Source organism: Vigna angularis, chromosome 5 (assembly GCF_016808095.1).
Source record: "Vigna angularis cultivar LongXiaoDou No.4 chromosome 5, ASM1680809v1, whole genome shotgun sequence".
NCBI classification, from domain to species: Eukaryota; Viridiplantae; Streptophyta; class Magnoliopsida; order Fabales; family Fabaceae; genus Vigna; species Vigna angularis.
Genome location: NC_068974.1, coordinates 24,400,090 through 24,423,307, shown reverse-complemented (window position 1 = coordinate 24,423,307; position 23,218 = coordinate 24,400,090). Strand labels below are relative to the sequence as shown.

The window sequence follows — 23,218 nt, the reverse complement described above, 5'->3', positions numbered from 1 at the left end:
AAAGGCAATTGAGAAGAATAGAACCTGGAAGATGGTAGAGCTGGCTCAACACAAACAGCTTATTAAGGTTAAATGGGTGTTTAAAACCAAGTACAATCCAGATGGAGGTATAGCAAAGCTTAAAGCTAGATTGGTTGCAAAGGTTTTTTTGCAGAAACCTGGAGTTGACTTCACAAATGTCTTTGCACTAGTTGCAAGACTTGAAACAATGAGATTAGTAGTTGTAGTGGCCAGTTTTAAGAGCTGGAAAATTTTCCAGATGGATGTGAAACCAACGTTTTTGAGTGGTCCACTAGAAGAGGAGGTTTATGTGAGACAACCTCCTGGGTTTGAGAAGAAAGATGAGGAGCATAAGGTATATAGGCTAAACAAAGCCTTAAATGGACTTAGATAGGACCTCGAGCATGGAACAATCATATCAACGCTTTGCTTATCAGGCTTGGATTCCAGAAGTGCACTATGGAATTTGGTGTCTATGTGAAACCTGTTGAATAGCAAGGGATTCTATTGATTTGTTTGTATGTAGATGATCTTCTAGTGACTGGAAATTCTGTAGAAGCAATTGAAGAATTTAAGAAGAGAATGAAAGAAGAGTTTGAGATGAAAGATCTCAGCAGTTTGAGCTATTTTTTGGGGCTGGAATTTTGGCAACAACAAATGGTATGTTCATTCATCAAAAGAGATATATTAATGAGGTGTTGAAGAGATTTAGCACGGAAAATTGCAACAGCACCTCAGTTCCAGTCATGGCAAACTTGAAATTGACTATCTAAGCAAATGACAAAAAGGTGATGCTACTTTATTTAAGCAGATTGTGGGATTACTCAGGTATGTTTGTAATAGTAGACCTGACATTAGTTATGGAGTTGGGCTGGTGAGTATGTTTATGAGTGATCCAAGGCAATCACATCTAGTTGTTGCCAAACACATTCTACGCTACTTAAAAGGGACAGTAGACTTCGATCTTTTCTTCCCTAAGAAATCTGACATCATAGATGGAGTTTTGGAAGCATGGTGTGATATAGATTGGTGTGGTGACAAGGTAGACAGAAAGAGCACATCCAGTTACTTGTTCAAGTACATGGGAGCACCAATTTCTTGGTGTTCTAAGAAGCAAAACGTGGTTGCTCTCTCCTCATGTGAAGCTGAATATATTGCCTCTGCAGAAACAGCATGCCAATGTGTATGGTTGGAAATAATCTTTGATGAATTGAAGCTTGAGTGTAGAAAACCAGTACAACTCTTAGTAGACAATAAATCTGCTATTAGTTTGTCCAAGAATCCAGTTTTCCATGACAGGAGCAAACACATAGAAACTAAATTTCATTTCTTGAGAGATCTAATCAACAAGGGAAATTGGAGCTAATACAGTGCTCCACAGAAGATCAAGTTGCTGAAGTTTTTACAAAAGCCTTGAAACAGAACAGATTTGAAATATTGAGAAGCTTACTTAGTGTTAAATCTATAAAGAGTTTGGATTAAGGGGGAGTGTTGTGTTAATCCAACTAATATAACTATCAAAATGACAGTTAACTTGTTTTACTGTGTTGCTTATATATTTTCTTCTGTATTTCTTTAATTCAATTTTTTAATGAGAATTCACCTCAGTTTTCTCAACCTCTCTCAGTACACTCTTTCATTTACTCTCTTCTCTGCATATTTCAACAACGTTGGTCTAATACCATGGTATGTACGTATCACGATAACTAGTATAAATATGTCCTTTGGCATGTTGGAATAATAGAATTTATAAGGAAAATGTATGCTGCTTTATATTGTTATGGTAGGATCTGAAAGATGGCTGGAGAAGCATGTGCAAATGTTTGGGACAACAACATAATGAGTTGGCAATAGTTGGATATGTTTATAAATTCTAGAGGGGAAGGGAAGTAGGAGTTGATCATATACATTTCGTCAAGAGTGAAAGGCTATAGCTACCAAAGCACATGCCAAAGGAAGGGTTTAGACACAAGGAATTCAAAAATGCTCTATTTTTATGCATATGAAGTAAGGAATCTTTCAGAAATGTTCTATATTTATGTATATCAGGTAAGGAATCTTTCCAAAATGTTAAGTTTAGAGTGTTATATGGTTGCTCTAAGGTATTTTTATAAGATTCTGTTCGGTTGAATGTTGTAATTGGAGTAAGTAGGTAAGGTTGCTTTATAAATTTCCATATTATTTGTGTCTTTTTCTGCTTCTTGTACTTGTTTAATGAAGTTTCTCTTTGTTAACAAAGCTTAACTTTATATTTTTGCATGCATGTTAATTGTTTTATATTTTATTTTTATTGAAAGACTTGACATTTTAAACTTATCAACTTTAACCAAAAAGAATAATGAGAACAGTCGAAGAAAGATAAAATTTTATTTTAATATAACGTTAGAGAGAACTGAACTAAACCTTGTTTATTTAATAAAAGATAAAATTAAGAAAGTACACAACTTTATAAAACAAATAATTAACATGAAACTTTATACACTATTTTCAGTTCATTTATAAATACTAAAAATATAATAAACATTTAATGTGTCAAACCTTATTCATTTAAAAGTTTATATGTTGTATAATTTTATTTTTACTGAATAGCAGTTTTAAATTTTCTTTAAACATTATTACAGTATATTCACTGTATTTTTAATAAGTATTATTATATTGGATAAGAAATATTGTTAATTTTAATATAGATATTTTAACAATATTTTAACACAATATACATGTTTTTTACTGATTTATTATTTATTTTATTTTATATATATGTGTTTATATATATATATATATATATATATATATATATATATATATATATACTATCTTAAAATATTATAAAAATGTATTAATAAATCGTTATGCTATTTTTCATGAAAAAGTATAGTGAAGTAAAGGGGTGAAGAAAAAACTAGAGCTCTTTGGCACACATTGTAGCAGTGAGGACTAATGAGTTGGAGGGCCAAGCAAGGTTGGTTTGGTCGGCGGCCTGCAGTTTCACGTGTACCCAACATACCAACCATATCACTCGCTTATCACTGCCTCATAATAAAACATTTTCGTACACAACAAACACATCACCTCTTACAAACCCAACCTCACTCTCATCTTACCAAGGTTTTATTTCTTCAATCTTAACAAATTTTACATTCAAATTTTTATATTAAAAAATTATTTATTTTAATATTTATAAACTATTATTTTACTTTTCTTTAGTTCATCTACATGTTATTTTTGTAGCTTTTTAGTTTATATATTTTAAATTCATAAGAACTAAAAGAAACTAAAATAAATATTTTTACATATAAAGATTACGAATAAATAATTTAATTTTCTATTCAATATTTAATAATAACATCTTGCATTTGCATTGGAAAATAAAAAATATATAAATTGTCATGTACACACAAGTGATGATCACGGGTGGATAAGTTTTATAATAATATTAAGGTTTAATCATTTTTTAGATTCTTGTTATTTCAAATAGGTCCTTCTATTATTCGTTATCTTAATTAGGTCTCTATTTGTGTAAAATTAATTCAATTACACTATTGTCGTCAATTTCAATAAACAACGTTAAGAGGTCAATCACATGACATGCTGACTTTGCAGATTCTAAACATGTGGCACGTTCAGAGTATTAGTGACGTGGGTTTTGTATCCCTTTCCTCCCAATTGGCGAGTTGTTGCCAAAGGGGTACTTGTCCCTTCCTCTTGTTCTTCTCTTTTATCCCAGCTTGCTCGTGGTGGTGCAACTATTGTCAAAGCTGACTTTCGTTGCAGAGGGGTCTTGATTGGTGAGGAGACAGAAAATGAAGGTCTTGAGGAGCGTGTGAGAGGGCTCAGTGGTGACCTGGGAGGGGCAGACACGGTAACCGCTAGTGAAGGAGATGGAAGGCATGAAGGTGCCGTCAAGGATGTCTCGCTTGTCGACCTTGGAGTTGTCGAAGAGGATTTGGAATGAGACGTCGTCGAGGAGAGCAATGACTCAAGGGTTTGAAGAAGGGGAGACCGTAGCTTTTGGGAATCTTCTTGAGGGGAAGCTTGGTGTTGGAAGTAACCATTGACAATGGTTGATGAAGGTTGAACGACGACTAAAAGGAGGATGGCAGCTAAGGCTTCTGAGGAAGAGAGGTTGAAGCTGGTTTTTGCTGATGATTCTGAAGCGCGATCTTTAGTTGGATCAATGGTGAAGATCATGCTTGGGTGAAGGTGGTTGTAGTATTTGGAGATAATTGATGATGAAGATTAATCGAGGAATTCATTTTCTAGTTTGGTTTGTGGTGCAGTTGATTCGGAATGGTTGGATTAGTTTTTTTTTTTTTTTATGCAGATGAAAAAGAAATTGAAGGATTTGGGAAATGGTTAATGGGCATCCGCTTGTTTGGAGGCTTCTAAATATAGATTTAGATGCAATTTGTGGCTATGGAGAGCTTAAATGCGATTTAGGGTTCGAAAGGGTTTTTCAAATTGGGAATTTTTCTGGGTTAGAGCTTTTTTTCATTTGATTTCTAGGTGTAAGGCGTGATACTCTCTGATGAAATTGATTTGGGTATTTTGTGATTAGGTTTGGTGGTGTTTCATGGAGGCTGACGCATCGTGTGCTCGTGATTTAGGTTGCGCCAATGGAGGCTTGCATGGTGGCTATCTGTGCGAAGAAGATGATGCATTAAAGCTAGTGACTGGCGCAAGGAAGCACGACATGATTTATGGCGACAACGGCCTAAGGGTTTGGATGCGTGAGAAAGATGATTTCGGTTTAGGATTTGACAGCGGTTGATTCATTGCTACGTGATTTTAATGTCACCAAGTCACTGCCACATGGTTTGCTATATCAGCATGCCACGTGACTCAAAACATAACGTCGTTCATTTAAATTAACAGTAAGAGTTTAATTGATTCAATTTTGCACAAACAGAAACCTAATTGAGTTAAAATTTAAACGAAGAACCAATTTGAAACAACTCTGCACAAACAAAAGTCTCAAAAATGATTAAACGTAATATTAACGAATTTTGAAATAGGAAAATAAGTTCGGACTCGGACTCAGACTCTATCATTATTTGACTGTATTTATACGAGGATCTATCAGTTATTGATTTTATAAATATTTAAGGTAGATATTTGTTAGGATACTTTTAAAATAAGAAAATTAAAATGAGTTATTTTCAAGTAAATTATATTAAAATAAATAGTTTTAAAAATATTAGAAAATGAGTTAAAATAACTTACTTTTACGTAATAAACACAAGTACAATACAGGTACAGGTATCTTATCATTTAGCAATGTACACTAAAAAAGTGGAAGTATTCATTCAGCTGATAGTCTACAACTTGTAAAGAGTTTTACATGCAACAGTACTGCAGATTTTTGTCATCTTTGAAAATGCATCATTCTTTTTATTTTTTATAAATAAATAATCAATGACTATTTACTTTTTAGTCCATAAGTCAATTACTTCTTAGTTGTATCCTTTCTTCTTTTCATTAAAATCTGTTGTGTTATACTACTAAAAAATAAAGAGAAAACGTCGAAGTTCTTTCATTGCTTCTAACTCAACACAATCAATCTCCATAATCTGCACAAAGTCACTATCGTGCCAAACAACATCCACTAAGTTATTTATAAAACATAAGAAAAATCACCAACACTTGCCTCGTTAAATCTTATGAAAAAAAAATTATATTAGCCAATGAAAATTACAGTGGCTACTTTCTTTTAATTAATATTTTATTACAAAATTAATCTTTTAACTAATATGTTGATATATTAACAAGTTTTTTAGGCATTAATTTTACTAACATAATTAACATCCTAATACCAAAGAATTGGTTTTGCGCTTAAAAGAAATTAATACTTTTTTCAAAAGATTACAATACTTATCCATTAAAATTGGTTGAAAAGGGCAATAGAATAGAAAGGGACAGTTGAATCCATCAGATGTGTGTCGTGATTCTTGCCTATTGCTGGCTTGTGCAAGGTGCAAATCAGCTAATGCTTTTGGATTTTTACTATGAACTTTTATAATATATAATATTACTGAATAAAATAAACTTCCGTAGAAATAAAAAATGTAAACACTGGTCTGGGAAGAAAAAGGCAGTGGGGATAGACAAAGAGATTATAAAAGTATTAGTGATTAGTCCTGCAAAAAAAAAAAAAGTGGCGAATATTCTAAAAAAAGAGAAGGAAATGAAAATAAATAAAAGTGTGGAGAATATTTGATAAATTTATTAAAATTAAAAAATAGTTGAAAATTGTAATAGTAGAAGAGTGTATTATTTTTTAATAAAATGTAGGGGATATAATGGCTGGTAAGTGGGGTCATCCGATCCTGTATGGTTTGTCTGTATTCCTTTTCTTTTTCATAGATAACGTGCAGACAGATTTCCTATGCACGCACCATTACACCCATGCCCCTTGGCTGGCTTTCACTATAAACCAAACCCATTCCTTCTTTTCTTTTCTTTTTTCCCTTTTTCTTTTTCATTCTCTCTCCAAACTTTCTTTCCCCTACATGCACATACATCCTATTCACCTGCCTCTAAATCACCCCAACAAAACCCATCCATCCATTAATACCCTCTCCCTCCAAACCTTCATTTAATGTCCATCCATCAATCATCACACACCCAACCTAATCCATTCTCATTTTTCACACACTCTCTCCTCTCTCTCTCTTCCTACAATACACTATCATATAGTAAAATAAAATATTAAAAATAGAAAGAGTTGGGATAGAATTGTCTTACCGGAAATGGGTGACGGAACAACTGTGAGTAACCTCCCGGAGGAGATCCTGTTGAACGTCTTCTCCGCCGTCTCCGACACGCGCACGCGAAACTCGTTGTCCCTGGTGTGTAGAAGCTTTTTCCGCTTGGAGCGCAAGACGCGCATCTCGCTCACGCTGCGAGGGAACGCGCGTGACCTCCACCTCATCCCGACCTCCTTCACGCACGTTACACACCTCGACCTCTCCTTCCTTTCGCCGTGGGGTCACGCGCTCTTCTGCTCCTCCGCCACCACAACCTTCGACCCGCGCCTCCTCGCGCTCCGCCTGCGCGACGCCTTCCCCCGCGTCACCTCGCTCGCCGTGTACGCGCGCGACCCCGCTACACTCCAACTCCTCCTCCTCTCCCCCTGGCCGGAGCTCTCCAGCGTCAAGCTCGTGCGCTGGCACCAGCGCCCGCCGACATCGCCCGCGGGATCCGACTTCGCCGTGCTGTTCTCGCAGTGCCGATCGCTAGCCTCGTTCGACCTCTCCTCGTTTTACCACTGGCCGGAGGACCTCCCGCCGGTGCTGGCGGCCAACCCTGACACTGCAGCCTCGCTCCGCCGCCTGAATCTCTTGACAACCTCCTTCACGGAGGGTTTCAAGTCTCATGAAATCGAATCCATCACCGCATCGTGTCCTAATCTGGAGCACTTTCTCGTGGCCTGCACCTTCGATCCGAGATATATAGGGTTCGTTGGGGACGACACGCTGGTTGCTATTCCGTCCAATTGCCCGAAGCTCAAGCTCCTTCACTTGGCCGATACGTCGTCTTTTTCGAATCGCAGAGAGGACGGGGGTTTCGGGGGAGAAGATGGTAGGGTTAGCCGTGCTACTCTAGTGACTTTGTTCTCCGGACTTCCTCTTTTGGAAGAGTTGGTGTTAGATGTTTGTAAAAATGTGAGGGATAGTAGTTTGGCGCTGGAAGTGTTGGGTTCGAAGTGCCCTAATTTGAGGGTTCTGAAATTAGGTCAGTTTCAGGGGATTTGCTTGGCCCTTGGATCTAAGCTTGACGGAGTTGCCCTCTGCCATGGGCTTCAGTCTTTGTCTGTTGGTAACTGCGCGGACCTTGATGATATGGGGTTGATTGAAATTGCCAGAGGGTGTTCCAGGCTGGTTAGCTTCGAGCTTCAGGGTTGTAAGCTTGTGACTGAGCAGGGGCTAAGGACCATGGCTTGTTTGCTTCGCAGGACGATGATTGACGTGAAGGTTTCTGGCTGCGCCAACCTTGACACCGCCGCGACTCTCAGAGCTTTGGAGCCTATTCGGGACCGGATTGAGCGGCTACATGTGGATTGTGTGTGGAATGGGTTGAAGGAAAGTGATGGCCTGGGCCATGGGTTTCTTAATTTTGATCTGAATGGTTTGGATGAACTGGATGATGGTGGTGAGTTAATGGATTACTTTGGGGGTGGAGAATGTGAGAATACAAGCAAAAGGAAGAGGCAGAGATGCAAGTACGAAATGGGGGTTCATGATTCCTTTTTGGAAAGCAATGACAACGGTCTCTATGGCAAGTGCTGGGACAGGCTGCGGTATCTTTCTCTTTGGATAAAAGTTGGTGATCTGTTGACTCCATTGCCAGTGGCAGGGTTGGAGGATTGCCCCAATTTGGAAGAGATTCTTATAAAGGTCGAAGGAGATAGCAGGGGGCAACCGAAACCAGCAGAGCGGGAGTTTGGTCTGAGCATTCTGGCTTGTTATCCTCAGCTGTTGAAGATGCAGCTGGACTGTGGTGATACCAAAGGTTATGCCCTTACAGCACCATCAGGGCAAATGGATTTGAGCCTGTGGGAGAGGTTCTTTCTGAATGGGATTGGCAGTTTGAGTCTGAATGAGCTTCATTACTGGCCACCACAGGATGAGGATGTGAACCAGAGGAGTGTGTCACTTCCAGCTGCTGGTTTGCTACGAGAATGTTATACTTTGAGGAAGCTCTTCATTCACGGGACAGCTCATGAGCATTTCATGAATTTTTTCCTCAAGACACCAAACCTAAGGGATGTACAGCTGAGGGAGGATTATTACCCAGCCCCTGAGAATGACATGAGCACAGAAATGAGAGTAGCCTCCTGCAGCCGCTTTGAAGATGCACTGAATAGGCGTCGAATCTGTGATTGACTTGTAATGCTACACAGTGCCTGACAATACAAACTGCTTGCATGATGTAGAAAGTTTACGTTTCGGAGTTTCTCTCCATTATTAACATCTTGCTCATCTTTTTGTTCAGTTACTATTTTTCTATTTCCTTCCCACTTTTTATACTGTAACAACCAGACTCATGTCTCATTTTTAATCAAACAAAGAATAAATTATTCTACAACAGATTATAAATATACTGTTATTTCTTTTATCCCATAGAGGATAAGTGATGGATAATGGATTAACTTTTATTGCCACACAGGACACTTTAGTTAGGAACGCACAGATACATGTTTCATTACGCTTTTAGATAAACAACAAAAATTCATAGAAGTTTACATCAGCCGAAAACACAAAAGTAATAACTCTACCCGACGTTCACTATGTACAAAAGATAAACACTGCATCAAAACAGAGAGTACTGGATGTCCACCAAGCGAGAGAGGATCTCCTCACAACTTGGCCGTTCATGTGGTTCCGCCCAACATTCTGCATACAAAAATCGAGTAACCAAATAAACTAAATGGAATCTGAATAAAATAATAGCATCGACTAAAAAAGGTTTCGAATAATTCGACAGTTGCAGACCTGAAATCAGCCTGCCTAGCGGGCCTTCAGGAATATCCAATCGAGAACCCTCGTTAGCAACGGTATAAACCACCTAATCAGCAGGCTAAAGTGTTAACATAAACATTACATTTTGAAGAATAAAAGTTTTGAATAGAAACATAAAGGAAATGCAAACTCTTCACGGAAGATTAACAAATCATCAATCAAACATACCCTCTCCGGTGGCACGCCTTCCCATGGCCTATTCAAGGTGCAGAGCTCCCACATTATGACCCCCAAGCTAAATATATCACATTTTTCGGTGAATGGTTCATTTCGAATAAGTTCAGGAGCCATCCATTCTGGGGTTCCAGCTGACAAGGAATCTCTCATGGGAGACTCTGTTATTATTCTTGAAAGTCCAAAATCACATATTTTCACTGTCCAATGCTTGTCCACAAGACAATTAGCACTTTTCACATCGCGGTGAATAATCTTCATACGATGTATGTGCATTAGGCCCCTAGTCACCACCAAGGTACTCATGTCAATGTTTTAACAGATAAAACGACAATTTAAAAGCAAATACGTTTTTTCTTACTGAAACGCAAATGCCATTAAGCAGTGTTCAACTTCTGAAAGTTGTGCATAAACAGGATATTCTAAAAATGACCACACAACTTACCGGCATATGTCCCGCAACATCTTTAGTCTTCTCCGCCAACTAAGCTTCTTCTTTTGACCACTCACATGAATCAAGTAAAACAAAGAGCCCATCTCCATGTATTCAGTCACCATTGACAAGCGTGGCGGCTTTGTGCATGCACCAAGAAATAAGATAACTGCATAAAAATCAGTCCCTCGATAATTAACAGATGCTTCAAAAAAAATATGCACCAGAGATATTTTTATTTACAACGATATATGCACAATATCATTCTTAGTTTTTTGAGCAAGGAGGAACTTAATAATAATTCCAGACTTTCAGTTGTCAAAAATATCTACAAAACAAAATATGCAAGATCAATTAATGAAGAGACCCATATAAATAACTAGTTAGGATGTTGGGGAGTACCGTTAGGATGTCGGAGCCGGCTGGAGGAGTAAAAGGACAGAAAAAACAGACTGAGAGTCAGTAAATGTTTGATGAAACAAAATTGCTGGCAAATACTAAATGAACGTATAATACCTGAGAATGGATATCTCATTGCAGAAATCTTCCATGTTTTCAGCAGTTAAATCTTGCTCTAGGAAAACTTTGATTGCGACATCTGTGCCATTCCATATGCCACGGAAAACTTCTCCGAAGAACCCTGAAAAAAAAATGGACAATCACGTGCCATAAGTTTATATGAAGCTAGTTTTTCTCCCGACTTGTAGCAAAAAAAAAAAAAAACTAATAAACTAAGCAAACACAATTTCCATAATAATAGCATGTTATCTAATTTTCTTTTTTCCCTAAATACTAAGACTTCAATTCTGATATCTTCATAAATTTCAGAAGTTTGTTTTTCCCTTGTCAAGTTTGATTGATTTTGGCTTCCTGATTACTAATTCAAGGCTAGATTTCTTTACTAATGATTACTCAATTTCTTCCTACCTTCACTGGGCAATGTTTCTTTAACTGAACATTCATATAGTTCTTCAAACAAAAAAAAATATTTTTCCTCGTTCTTCCTTCAAAAGAGAACACACTCACCAACCCAAAAGCTCGAAGTTGAAGTTGTTGAAACCCAAATAGAGGGTATTAAAGGCATGTTCTTAAATTTAAAATCAGACAATGAAAAAGCTAGGAAAACTTGGTTGGCTCAACAGATCCGACCAGATGTGTCTAGGTCTGTCACAATCAAGAACAAATATGCAGAAATCCCGTCAAGTGATTCATCCAGAAACTAATTTGCAGTCATTTCAGAAATTCAGCCATGCTTAAATCACAAGTGATACTGAATCGCACAGCAAAAATTAAAACTCGTGATTTTGATAGGTACAAGGGGAAAGCTGAAACGTACCAATCCCAACACGAGTTCCAACAGTCAATTCTGTGAAATCGATGTTCCATTCTTCATATGGCAACAGAGGTCCATCATTGAACATTGGCGATTGAAGAACTTTATTCCAAGTAGACTCCAGTTCGTCATTCATTGGATATTCTGACACTCCACTACTCTCAGAAGCTTGTCCTCTATAATCGTGCGGGGATGAGGGTAATGAAATTGCCTTTTGAGACGTTACAGGGTCATGGTGTAGTGAATACAAGGGGGATCTCTCTTGATGACCATCAAGATTGAAATTTGACTTCTGTTACATCACATAACAGGAATTGGATGAGGCAAGCCAGTCTTATAACAGAAGTTAATCCAGAAAACCTTGTAAATATAATTTACTTGTTCTGTCATCACCAATAATAAACACATTATAGAACCGTTAATCTATTATTATAAATTAAATTTTACTATAGCCATCACCAAATTTAGTAGTTGACATGTCTTCTTTTCATTAGAAAATATCATACTTATGAGAGCATATTGATTTCTCCTAGACTGAGTTATGCAATCAAACCATAAATATGATGCATATGATATACTGAAAGAAGCCACAGGCAGAGTATCAAGGCATAATTAATAGCATACTGTAGTTACAAAAATAATGCAGACACACTTGTTTCAGAAGATCCATACTGCCGGCTCTATCATTTGGTGAATGGGACAATGAACTATCACCGGCCTCTTTCTCTCTCAGAAGACGTTTTTGCTTTAATGATTCATTCATTGCCCGTACAGCCCTGCAGACATTAGATCACGAGTTATTTCATTAACGAAACAACTAACAAATCAACAATAGCACATATACTACATTCAAATTTCAATGAAATAACATGATTATGCACTACGAAAATTGTAAATCAATTATCATTAGTTCACTAGATCAAAGTACAAGTACAATAATATGCATTCTTTGCAGTATTTATTTATCACAAAGCTGGAAACATTTATAACAGTCAAGCCTATAGCAATCTACAAAGTAATAATCTATCAGATCAGAAAGTTGAGTAATTAGCAAAATTTCAGTGCAGGTACACGGTACCAGGGCAAGTACAGATTAGCTAAACATTCTACACAGAAGAAAAAAAAACAATAAACAACGACATTTATCTACACCAAGGACATCATGTTAACGATACACAGACCCATAACCATAAGAGAGCAACAATCAACCTTGCAATATCATCACCAATCTCTGGCGTCATGCTGATACTTCTTCTACGTATTCGACGAGCTTCTGACGAGGAAGCACCATCTGATTTATAGCTGGATCTGAAAAATGAACAAATTTATCATCTGTTTAAAAAATATTGATGAAGAAAACACTACCTTAAAGCTACTGTAGAAACAAATGATAGATAGTCATATGATGGAATCCTTGTGTCACAAGCACATCACATGAGCATATAATATACACATAAAATGTGCATATTACATAGAGATGGGCCTCGGCACGTATAGTAAAATACAACTAAGCCATGGGCACATGGAAGAGAGAGAAAATAATGGCAAGGGAGAAAAGAAATGTTCCCAAAAGAGATGGGACATGTAAAACGATTCCCAATCTCGAAGCCGGAATGGGAGGAAAGGACACCATGGTGAACCAAACATGCTAAGATTGACCGGAAGGGTCGCAGAAAAGCTGCCACATGCAACTGCCAGAAGTGGACAGAGAGAAAGGTATGCCTGTATTTAAGCTCACGTGAGGGCACACAGATGCTCTGATAGCCATGAGGCAATGTGACACTAATGGCAGGGATTGCCAATTTGATAGGTGGCAGTGGACGACAGTGGCATATATGGCATAAAACAACTGGAAAAAGAGCCAAGATAATTGAGAGAATGGTGGAAATAAAAAAGAAACACAATTTCCGGAGAAAGAAATTGGCACTGATGGACAATGGATCTACTAGGCGCAAGGATTCAACTAGGCTATAGATACCATGGAATCCTTGTTTGTAACAACCACAACACAAGAACATATTATATATTGAATATACATACATTACATAGAGATGGGCCTAGGCCCATATAGTAAAATACATCTAATAGTTACATAATGGCATACAATAACCATAATGAGAATATGCCCTTGCAATCAATGTTAAAAAGTAATGGCCATGTGTAAAATATGAGTGAAAAATAAAGTAGCCAGTACCCAATCATAGTAAGAGCAAATATTAAGGTACTATAGAGGCATAAACCTTGGTTTAGACTGGTCATCAGCAAAATCTCTAAAAGCAGTTCTGTCACCACTAAGCTTAGACAGTCCATGTGCTCGCAGTGATGGATGTTCTGGACTGCATACCCAGAAATATTTGAAAGAAAATAAACAGCATAAATTTTTTATATTCTAAGGTATTTTACCACTTTGAATTCAGAGATCATTTAGATACCGATGCTGCTAATTGAAAATTTGATAACACAAACCAAATAGAAAGATATCCTTATCATAAACAGATAAGTCAACTTTCAAAAATAGAAAGCATGCTGAAAATAACACACGTATAATAGATATGTATGTTGGTCTAATTGGAAAATTTGATATCTGATATTTTACACTGTGAATAACTTAAAACCGAATGAAGTTTTCTCCAATCCAAGTTACAACCATCAGATTATCAGAGATTATGTTGAAGTTTAGATAAATTCATCATTAATAAATAAATTTAAGTAATATAAATTTGAAGACAATGTTAAATTTATGAGTAAGTTACAATCACTTCTTCTGTCCTTTTCTTGGATTTCACTCAGATATCCCTCTATTAAAAACCTCTAGAAAACTCCTTAGTTGTTTTGACAACATTACACTAAAACCCCTTATAAACTACACCAATACTTCTCAATTGTATGAAAAATATTGTGTACTAGGGTCGATGTTCCAAACATAAAACAATAGGGATATTATGCACAATCCAAAAATATCTTAGGAAGTGTCAGTGTAATTTACCTAAAATTTGTATTTGGAATCAGTCTAATCCAAATAATTAATTTAAGATCCACTAGTCAGCAGATTACAAAAGGCCCTCTAATATCAGTCTCAAAAGCGTCAGATAATAAGAGGCGCAAAGCAAGTAAAATAATCCGTCCTAAAATTGGCATATTCTCCGCCTCAAAAACTAAAAAAGAAAATTGAATCAGCATTTTACTTTGTCATCTAAAGTCAGGATGATAAGCATCATAATCCTAAAATACATGCACTACTTTCTGGTGAAGCCCAAACAGTAGTCTACAATCTATCAAGACTATGATGACCAAGCACCTTATGAAGCCAAGAACATTTCTAAAGAGAAATAGAAGTCTTTCCCGCTAATTTGGCAATAGTGATTATTTGACCCTTTATCAGAAATAACCATTAGCTATTTATCATCTTTCTCTCCTTTTATCATTCTCTGTCAAGGTCCAGGCCGGGTATTCTTCAAGTAAGGAATCATTGTGCAAACATAAGTAGTTCGAAGTAAGCTAAAGATAAAAAATTTCACTGAGCATTTATACAATTAACTAAAACAGAACATAAATCATTATTTTCAAATATGAAGCAAACACAGAGACGATTAAATTAATGGAAAGTGCAGGCCTGTATCAACTACCAAGGTGTTAGCAGGTCCTAGTTTTCTGAAATACAAAGGTAGTGTAAAAAGCAAGAAAAGTTACAAGCCTAGGCGACTATAGAGTGCCTAGTTTCTCCCACAAGTCCCAACTAATTCCGGACTACCCCCTTGTCTCAATCCTATCCTACCCCATAATACCTCCTTTCAGACGCAACATGCTCTTGTCCCTTCCGACACTCCAGCTTAGTCCTCTTCCCTCATTTTCATTCTCTCTCTTGACTTTCATTTCCTACAGCCCACCTTTTCTTTCTTTTTTCATGGACTAGTAATTGTAGGGGTTCTAATCAGAGATAAATCCCACATTGGGAAAGAGTAATAATCAACTACAACGTCTAATCTAACTTATCAGACTGGGTACAGGATAATTTCGTTTTAAATTTTTTCATGCTGCAACAGTAAATTTTTTCTTGACAACAACTGTAATTCTTTCATAAACAGTCTAGGCTTTCCACCCTCTTGTTAATGTTGTATTAAGTTTGATATAGCTTTTGTTATTGGTGTTTTCATCAACCATTCTTTACAGCTTTGTTTCTTTTCATTCTCTATATAAAGAAAATCCTGGTTTCCTTTGTGCTTTTCATCAATAAAAATATTACCTTTTCTGTTTCTCTTGTCTTCTCTCTCTCTTAACTCTAATACCTCTATAATCACTGAAAGAGACTCAATTCAGATTCAAAAAGCTATACGCAGAAAGCCGATCATCTCTGCTATTTAAAACTATATACAAATAAATTGTAAGAGAACATTGTAAGTACCATTAACAATAAAATACCAAAGCAAGATCATAAACAACATGAATAGTTTGTTCTGAACACAAAATGCATGCTGATCATCAGTCCAAAACCACAAGGAAATTATGAACAACCTTGAACTAGCAGTCCTTTGATCAGCAATGACCTTTTTTCGACTCCGCCGACCAAACGCAGTTGCAATGTTGGGTTCACTTTGTGAAAAACTGGGCGAATTGACAAAAACATCAATAGGAAATAGTTGGTATTTTACATCTCAAGAAATTGGAGAGAAGGATCAAAATCAAAAAGGTATTTTAAAATTAGATGGGAAAAAAGAAAGGAGAAGAGCTTTTAATTGAAAGAAAACAATGTGAAAAGGACCATCTATGACATTTCAAGATAAGCAAAGGAAGTATTACCTCAAATTTCTTTCTAGACTGGTATATGATCGTAACATCCTGTTTCGCAGGGGAAGGCCAGATACATTTGAAGATACTTCAAATCTTCTGTGGAATTGGAGATTTTCCTCCTTTTCAACACTGCTAGAGGGCACCAGGAGAAATAGTGGTCAAGTAGTAAATCTCGTAACTACCAAAACATATGGCCTAAAGGTAATAGGGCAATGCATAATCAGAATTATCGATCACAAATGTAAATGAGAATTGAAGTCCAATTTTGGTCCACAACATCCGTCTACCCCACCCCCAATAAACCACCCTATCAGTTTGATGCTAATATGGCACCATTTTTACTGATGTAGGCATCGCCATTTTGCAAATTTGATGATGAAGCACAGTTCTATTGACTTTGCTACCTGGATACACAGCAACATACCACATAAAAAACAACGTGCCAAAACATCATCAATCTGAATAGGATTGAATTGCATGATTTAAGAAACAGTGAGGACATGATAGATATCTCTTGCAATTAAAATTAGATGAAATCAAATTTAAAAGAGAAACAAAAGATGGCATAAATGTAATTAAGGTAGAACAATAAATAACCATTTTCCAATACGCTTAGGATCTAACCTATCTGAAACTCCATACAAAGGACTATTTGGTTCTAATGGTGAATCACAGGAATCATTTTCTGCAGAATCACTCTCTCCAGCTGCAGAAATGTGTGTCATAAGAATTGATTTTGTTGATCGTGGTAATAGTTGGCCAGGAAAACGCATAAGATCAACCAGCAATTCCACAGAATTTAACACAACAATAACTGACATATGCTTGTATGAGTCTACGCAATCAGCAGCCCCATCATTGGGAAAACCCTGATAAAGAGAATGGCAAAACAAGACAACCTTCAAAATTAGATATGATAATAAACAACATTCTATATTTATCATTGATTCTTTTGCTAAAATGATTTCATTAGAATATTTGGATTGAAACTGGTAAAATCAGAGCTCACCATCATAAGCCTACTTTCCAGACCTACAGTATCTGCTAACACTTTAAATAAGATAGCTCGAGGACGGCATGAACCATGTCTTATTTGCCCCAGCATCTGGACACCATGATTCTCAAACATGTGGGAGGATTCCTCAAGTCCAGCTTTTGCTGGACTTTCTACATTTGATCGCTTATAAAAATCAGAAACCTGTACAGAATTTAAGGTCAAAATAAATACAGGCAATAGATAGAAACTTCTAATAAAAAATTGAAAATAATACCAACCAATAAACTTGTTGTTGATGATTAAGAAGCAATCAATCATTAAAAAATGCAATGACTAAAATCAGAGTAAAAATAAGTATGAATAGCTCAGCCAACAAAAGAAAAAATTATCATGAAAAACTAATGGCGGGTTTGGAAAGTATTTTAACTTGGAAAATACATTTTGTACATGGAAGAAAATTTCGTCAGACTAATGGACAAACAATAATATAATACAAAATCCATGCACAGTAAAAGCGACAAAATAAGATGCAAAAATAGTACATACTAATCCAGCTATCTTCTTAATCATTGCTGGTGGATTTGAATTCAATCCTTTAACCAATGCCACAATTAGTTGCTTCAACATAGATAACCTTCTATCTTTCTCTGAATCCACAACAATGACATCAGCCCTAAAAGCCTCTCCACCCAAAGCTTGAAGCTCATCTAAAGTAGGAATACTATCAAAAAGTTTCTTGAGTCTTTTCTCCTGCACATTCAAGTTATATTTTAGTTACACATGAAGAACACGGATACCACATACAAATTACAAAATACAAGCCATAAATGACCAGAAAATCATTACAAAATATTCCGAAACTGTCACTCAGTAGATTGTTAGAACATATCATTAACCATAAGGATTTAACAAAATACATATAGAACGTATGAAACAAAATGGCTTGAAATATGATTATTTTCAATAGGGAAACTTCAATACAGTATGCAAGACTAAATGATCCTTTCTTTAACAAGCAGTTATACATCTGACGAAAGTATGATACTATAAACACTAACTACTTAGTAGTGGCACATGCTAAAGACATGCCTTACTCTAGTCCACCCCAGGCAATGTATGTGACGTTAAGCTATTCCAGTTCCATTAATTACTTCAAGCACAGTACATGCTACTACTTCAAGCACAGTTCATGCTACGCCACTCATACCAAGTAACTGCAAATGATCTTCCAGCAATTTATATAACACTTATATTCAATGTTTTGTAGATCATATAACCCTAATTTCCCCTAAAAGTGCAGCTAGACAGATGGGTCTTCTTTACCATTTTTTATTAAAATATAATTAGTGAGAGAATGACACAAATAGTAAGAATTTAAAAATCCAAAAAATTAAATAAACTCACCGGAATAACTGAATAAAAACCATTGGGTATTGGTTCAGAAAGCATTCCGGTGCGCCAGAGAATTTGTGACGCCTTTTGAGGGGACATAACATCTTGGTTAGCATGTCCTGCAAATTCTTTATTATTTAAGGTTTCATCTTGAGAGCTTAAGGAAACGGATTCAAAATTTTCAACAAAATCTGAAGGCCACCATGACATGTTGGATGGCCTTCGCTCTGCTGACGCCGCATCTTCTCGTCCCTCTTCCATGTTTTCATAAAAATGGAATTTAAAACCATTTCGCCACACTTCTTAACCCATAAGAGACATATCACAGCTGAAGGTAGCTCTAAAATAACAAATCATCGAAAACCATACTTTTGCAGCTCCAACTGCTTCAACCTGGAGACCACATAGCCTGCATAAATAAAAGAACAAGGTATAGGCATATTGTACCGAGAAATTGGTAGAGTACAACTCCCTAAAGCAAGAAGGAACCATTTTACCACAGTATCAAATACTCAAGCATAAACATCAAAGCAATGAATACAGTCATGGGTACCAATGGTCAGTAATTACAATTACTTGTTAACTTGTCCATTAAATCTTGGCATAAACCTAATGTTTCCAAGAGTACATCTATTCATACTAATTCCATTTATTCGGTAAACCAAAGATTCACTCTTACACTCTCTACTCCCAAGCTTCTTCATTTTGATTTTTACTATCTAATCCCCATCCAAACCATCCGCAGTTGGTCTTCACGCCTACTCTCTTCTCTTTCCCCACTCAACTTCAAACTTCAAACAGGCGCATACGGAAAGAGTTTCAAATTTCAATTTAAATCATCTTTATACAATTCATTCATTAAAATTAATGCAGTTAAATAATTTAAATAAATACAACTAACACTAACAACTAAACCGTCACATATCACATATGCACCATCATAAAAGGATCTAACACTGCATCACTACAACAAAAAAAAATAAACATCAAAAGAGAACAATAACAAAAACAACCAAAACAAATCTACATTGTGCCAGACTCAGTTCCATTGGATCCAAATTCTAAATCAGCAACAAGCTGACTGAGAAAGGTGAAAAACAGATTAAATTGCACAGAGCAAAGCAAAAGCAGCTAAGAAACATCAAATGAAAAGAGGAACAGTAACAGAATTGAAATTGGCGCGAATGTGAATACTAGAATGGAAGGATGAGAAGGAATAGGGGAGAGAAACAGTTAGAACCTACCGGTGAGAGATCCAAGCATTTGAGCGGAGAAACGGCTTGCGGTGTAGTAGCATTTGAATCTCAGCGACTCTGAGGAGGTTTTATAGAGCCATAAAATGCTGAAGTGGCAACAATAAAGACGGAGAAAAGGACAAAAAGGAAGCGCGATGGTGATGATGGAAACAAGGAAGTTGAAAGAGAGGAATTTGATGGTTTTGGGTTTAGGATTGACAGAAAGAGAAAGTGATGGGCTTGGTTAGTTAGTTAGAGATTTGGGTTTGGGAGAGATTTAAGAGTGAGTGAGAACTCACGTGAGAGGTTGCATTTTACAATACAAGTTAGAAGAATCTCGGAACCTCACATCCTCACTCTCTCTGCCAGCTAACTTGCTTCACAGACTTTCCTCTCCCGTCTTTATTTTTAGTCTAAATTCTTTCCCTCTTTTTTTCACTTCTATTTTTTCTCCAATTTGCTTTCTTTTTTATTTTTAAAGCAATTAAAATATTTATAAATGAATTTCATATTTATATAGTATACTATAAAGTCATTTTATATTGTTAACTAATTAAAAATTATTACAATGAAAGTTCACCAATTTAGCATATGTGATTGAACAATACTTTTTTTAATTTTCCTAAAGTAATAAATATCTCAAAAGAGTGACACCATAAATTAGTGGAAAGATGTGTTTTTATTACAGGGACAAAATATTTTATTAGGCTGACGATGAATCATATAGAAAAATGATAATTATTTAGTTACATAAAAGAATCAAATGAACATATTATTTAAGAAATATAAAGTTAGTATTTTCTTAAGATGTGAAAAAGGGTTTTAGACTATGAATGAATGCAAAATTTAGTCTGAATAAGAGTTTAAATTTCTATTTTTATATTTTTATGTTTTTTTAACTTAGATTAACCAGTGATAATAATAAGAAAATATAATGATGTGTTGGAAAACTTAAAAAGGACAAATGTTTTATGGGGACAGTTAGTCAATTCTTTTTGACAGAAAACATATCTTACCTTACGTTTTTTATATTATTATATTATTAATTTATGCTTTGTAATAATATAACATTTGAATTCAAAATTTTTAATATAATTTTTAATTATTTAATAAATTTGAATTATCACTTATTAAAAAATAGAATACTATTTTTAGTTGTTTTTAACATTTGTGTAATTTCTTTGTAAGGGAAGTGGTAGATTTTTTTCACAACATAAAAATAAATAATTATGTATTTTTCATATAATACGAGGTGAACTTATTTAGATTTATTTATGGGCAGAAAGTATTTGTATAAGTATAATGTAAGATATAAAATTGTTGTAAACACTTATATATTTTAAGGTATGTTATTGAGTTAAATCTCAATAATCAAGTATAATTATATTTTTATATTTACTTGATCAAAATTGAACTTTTTCTCTAACAAATAATAGAAAATATACCATGAAAACTAAACTTCTGTCCAAAGAATATAATTAATAACAGCTTGTCAATTTTCATGAACAAATTCCTGTTAATTATTTTTTGAAATGCAATATATGTCCATTAATAAAGGTTTAGTGGTATTCATATCATGCATGAGATATGGTAAGAAAAAAAATTACACTTAAAATTAAAAAATGTTATTTAAAGTTGTTTTTTGTCCTCTTTAGTAATTCATTCATTTCAAGTGAATAAAAAATAATAAAACTCATAAATTATTCACAAAGACAAAAGAATGTGTTGAAAAAAAGTAAATAAACAATCACTAAATGACAAGATAAGAAAAAAAAAACTATATGTGAATAGTTGCACGAAGTCAATATTCAGCAATAGAATCCGTTGGAAAAAAGAAGAAAAAAAAAACACTTCATCAAGTTACATGTGGAGAATTAGGACAGAGTACATCACAACCAAGTTATTTTTACATGTGTTACTCATTTTTTTAGTCAACAAATTTATAAAATATATAAATTTATAAAATATATAAAATATATAAATTTACACAACTATATACATATATATATATACATACATATATATATATATATGGATTTTCTTTTAAATTGAAAGTAATTTTCTAAAAGTAGTCAAGTTGGAATTAGTAAAAGTGACAGTAACTTATATTTTTATAAAATATTTAAGATTTGAATAATAATTATGTGATAAAAAAAATTATCATTCTACATTTATTAAACTTTGAGAAATCACTCTGTTATCATGCTATTTTAAAATATTCTCCCTTTTCAAGATTTTGTACATGAGATTCATAAATGAATAATATTTCATCTCCAAGTTACCTCTTATTAGTGTATTTTTAGAAAACTAACAGTTGGTTTTTCAAAACATTGATCAAACAGGCCTATTTTTCATTAAAAGAAATTTATTTTAAGATGATAATAATATCGTTTAATAATTTATTAAACCTCATAATTTATTGTTTTTTCAATTTAATTATTAAAGTAAAAGTTCTATTTTTTTATATCATGTTATAAAATGTTATGACGATTAGATTTACCTTATTAACTTGAACTTTTATAAATTATGTATTAGGTAATAGATCATCACATAATCATATAGTATGTATTTACAATCTTTTATTAAGCTAGTATAAGGAAAATATTTATATATAATTGGTTTAATCATTCAGCAGGTTCTATTTTTGGGTGAGAATCTCAAATTAGTTATTTTCTTTTCGGCGTTTCAATTGGGTCCTTATTTTATAAAAATTGCAATAATTAGATCCATGTCGTTAAATTGGGCCCAACGACGTTAATATGTGGATGACGTGGCATGCTGATTTTCATTTTTAAATGATGTGCTCATTTATTTACTAATAGGAAAGTTTGACATATAATTTTATTTTTTAAAATTAAAAAAATTAGAAAAAGTTAATTACACAGACTTGAAAATGAAGAGAAATTGAAAATTTGGTTTTAGGGTTCATTCAGATATCGCGATTTGGTTTTATTTTGATGGAGAAATTTGGTTTTATTTTGATGGAGGAGATTGCGATAAAGGATTTTGCGATTTTAGCATTTCTATTTTGCACGAATTTAAGGGTTTTTCCCTGCTTCTTATTTGGGATTCTCTTTCTCTACAGGTTACGATTATTGTTTAAAAGAGAACATTGAGGGTTGCAGTTGTGGTTTGAACGCTTGCGAAGAAGGTGATTGCGTGACATCACGATTCAAATGCGATTTGTGACCATGGAGAGCTCAAACGCGTATTAGGGTTTGAAAGGGGTTTTTCAAATTGGGAATTTTTCTGGATTAGAGCTCCTCTGCGTTTGATTTGCATGTGTAAGGTGCAATGCTCTCTAATGAAATTGATTTGGGTTTTCTATGATTAGGTCTGGTGGTGTTT

General features: G+C 34.9%; 2 protein-coding genes across 5 annotated transcripts; one reads left to right on the top strand and one right to left on the bottom strand.

The window, feature by feature from the left end:
* Positions 1-6,408: 6,408 nt before the first annotated feature.
* Positions 6,409-9,086, top strand: LOC108322090 (F-box protein MAX2). The gene has a single exon (XM_017554062.2). It carries the CDS (start codon positions 6,747-6,749, stop codon positions 8,880-8,882), a length of 2,136 nt encoding a protein of 711 aa, XP_017409551.1. The 5' UTR covers positions 6,409-6,746; the 3' UTR covers positions 8,883-9,086.
* A 44-nt stretch (positions 9,087-9,130) lies between these two features.
* On the bottom strand, positions 9,131-20,230 carry LOC108322088 (serine/threonine-protein kinase EDR1). Of its 4 annotated transcripts, none has more exons than XM_017554060.2 (18): positions 19,880-20,230; positions 18,838-19,044; positions 18,648-18,754; positions 17,790-17,993; positions 17,256-17,444; positions 16,871-17,115; positions 16,256-16,375; positions 15,971-16,060; positions 13,699-13,794; positions 12,668-12,766; positions 12,111-12,234; positions 11,462-11,750; positions 10,642-10,765; positions 10,528-10,547; positions 10,138-10,294; positions 9,687-9,975; positions 9,492-9,564; positions 9,131-9,392 (listed from the first exon to the last, which is right to left on the bottom strand). In XM_017554060.2, exons 2-18 carry the CDS (start codon positions 18,923-18,925, stop codon positions 9,310-9,312), a joined length of 2,397 nt encoding a protein of 798 aa, XP_017409549.1. In that variant the 5' UTR covers positions 18,926-19,044; positions 19,880-20,230; the 3' UTR covers positions 9,131-9,309. The 4 variants fall into 4 exon arrangements, with proteins under 4 accessions (XP_017409549.1, XP_052733332.1, XP_052733331.1 ...); XM_052877372.1 differs by having other exon boundaries at positions 18,838-19,028; XM_052877371.1 differs by lacking the exon at positions 19,880-20,230 and having other exon boundaries at positions 18,648-19,037.
* Between the last annotated feature and the right edge of the window lie 2,988 nt (positions 20,231-23,218).

Excerpts from the sequence above, each read along its gene's own strand:
- LOC108322090 (XM_017554062.2), top strand. The coding sequence starts at position 6,747 with ATGGGTGACGGAACAACTGTGAGTAACCTCCCGGAGGAGATCCTGTTG.
- LOC108322088 (XM_052877371.1), bottom strand. The coding sequence starts at position 18,896 with ATGGAAGAGGGACGAGAAGATGCGGCGTCAGCAGAGCGAAGGCCATCC. Across the intron at positions 13,795-15,970 it reads CAAAGGACTGCTAGTTCAAG|TCCAGAACATCCATCACTGC; the intron begins GTTGTTCATAAT and ends CTGGGTATGCAG. Across the intron at positions 12,767-13,698 it reads GATGACCAGTCTAAACCAAG|ATCCAGCTATAAATCAGATG; the intron begins GTTTATGCCTCT and ends TTCATTTTTCAG.